The 1,389-nt window shown below is 45.3% G+C and overlaps 1 protein-coding gene across 1 annotated transcript; it reads left to right on the plus strand. All coding sequences in view use genetic code 11, as the record gives it.

The window, feature by feature from the left end:
• Positions 1–188: 188 nt before the first annotated feature.
• EGR_11142 (hypothetical protein) lies at positions 189–434 on the plus strand (the record flags this gene model as incomplete). The annotated part of the gene is made up of 1 exon (XM_024500389.1): positions 189–434. The coding sequence occupies one exon, from the start codon at positions 189–191 to the stop codon at positions 432–434; it is 246 nt and encodes an 81-aa protein (XP_024345197.1).
• Between the last annotated feature and the right edge of the window lie 955 nt (positions 435–1,389).

Genomic DNA, 1,389 nt, shown 5'->3' on the forward strand with positions numbered 1-1,389 from the left:
TGGTGTCACCACGGGTGTGGAGGGTGGGTAGGTGAGAGGAGGTGGATAGACGAGTAGTTGTGCTGCTCTGGAGGGGACATTGTCGGAGACTTGAGAACCCTGACGTGGGTAGGTGTACGGCAATGGATCCATGTGGAGTGACGACCAAGTGGCGGAAAACGCCGCGACACAAAAGCGTGCGTGCGTGCATGTGGGTGTGGGGTTCTTGTAAGCGATGTGATTGGACGAAGTCATTTCTTGTCAGTGGAGTAGCAATACGCCTCCTAAATTATTCTATTTGCTGGATTACTTCCAATCAAAATGAGGCACTCCTTTTAATGCAGACGGAATATGGTAGGAGGAGTCTTATCGTCAAGGAAAGGGAAAAAGTTGAAAATGTTTACTTGCTGCTTCCACCTCCTTCCCTATGTGCCTGTGATTTCGCATCCATCTAGTCTTTGGCGCATGTACTTGTCTGAGTTGGGTTACATGTATGGATGAGAAGGCAGAATCTGACTCCACTCTTCCCTCCTTCGCAACCGTCAAATTGAGTTCTCAAATGAGAATATTTCACCGTGGTGTGATTTCCTAGAGTACTTGGATAGAAAAGGGATGCAGCATTCTTCTGACCGATTTGCTGACCCCGGCACACATAAATGCTTCTAAGGACTTCCTATTTTGGCACAAATATTAAAAGATTTGCTTTAGACAAATCATCTTGTAGGCAAACAAATCTGGGTGAATGATTAAATGTGTCCGGTTTACCATGCATACTCAGGCACAAACACCAGGAAGGGGACATAAATGGCAATCATTTGGAGTTGAAGTGGTGAGTGATTTAAGTATTTGGGAAGAAGAATTGGAGAGTCATTCAGTGATAACCATGATGTCAAAGGACAAAAGCACGTCTCGCCATACGTCATCCAGCCAGTAGGCAATGTTTTGGCCGTTCCAGTTGCAGGTGCACTTGAATTGGTGTGATATTCTGTAATCGTAGATGCCTGGGGTAATACAGAAAACTTTGCGGTCCTTTACTTAGCTTGACCAAAGTCACTTCTACCACTACGAAGCTGCCTTCACATTATTCCTGTTCACCAGAAATCATAATGCGGAAGTGCACTTTGTACTTCCCTTTTGCTCTGAAACGGAAGCATGACGGTCTGAAAAAATACAGTAAACTATTTTCCTCCTGTCAATGGCTGGGAGTTAGGAGTTAGTGGGTACGTTTCCGTTCCTCATTATCTCTAATTATTTATCAGGTAGACTGCCACCTCTTAAGCGACACTGACAGAGATCAGGGTAAGGGCAGATTTTAGCACTCACACTTAACTTCGAGGTCGTCTGTAAAGCCCTTTGTCATGATTTGAGGTCCCTCCTTGACCCCTGTCTATGTTGTTCGCTAAGCGTCGG

This window comes from Echinococcus granulosus (assembly GCF_000524195.1).
Source record: "Echinococcus granulosus chromosome Unknown EG_S00411, whole genome shotgun sequence".
Lineage (NCBI taxonomy): Eukaryota > Metazoa > Platyhelminthes > Cestoda > Cyclophyllidea > Taeniidae > Echinococcus > Echinococcus granulosus.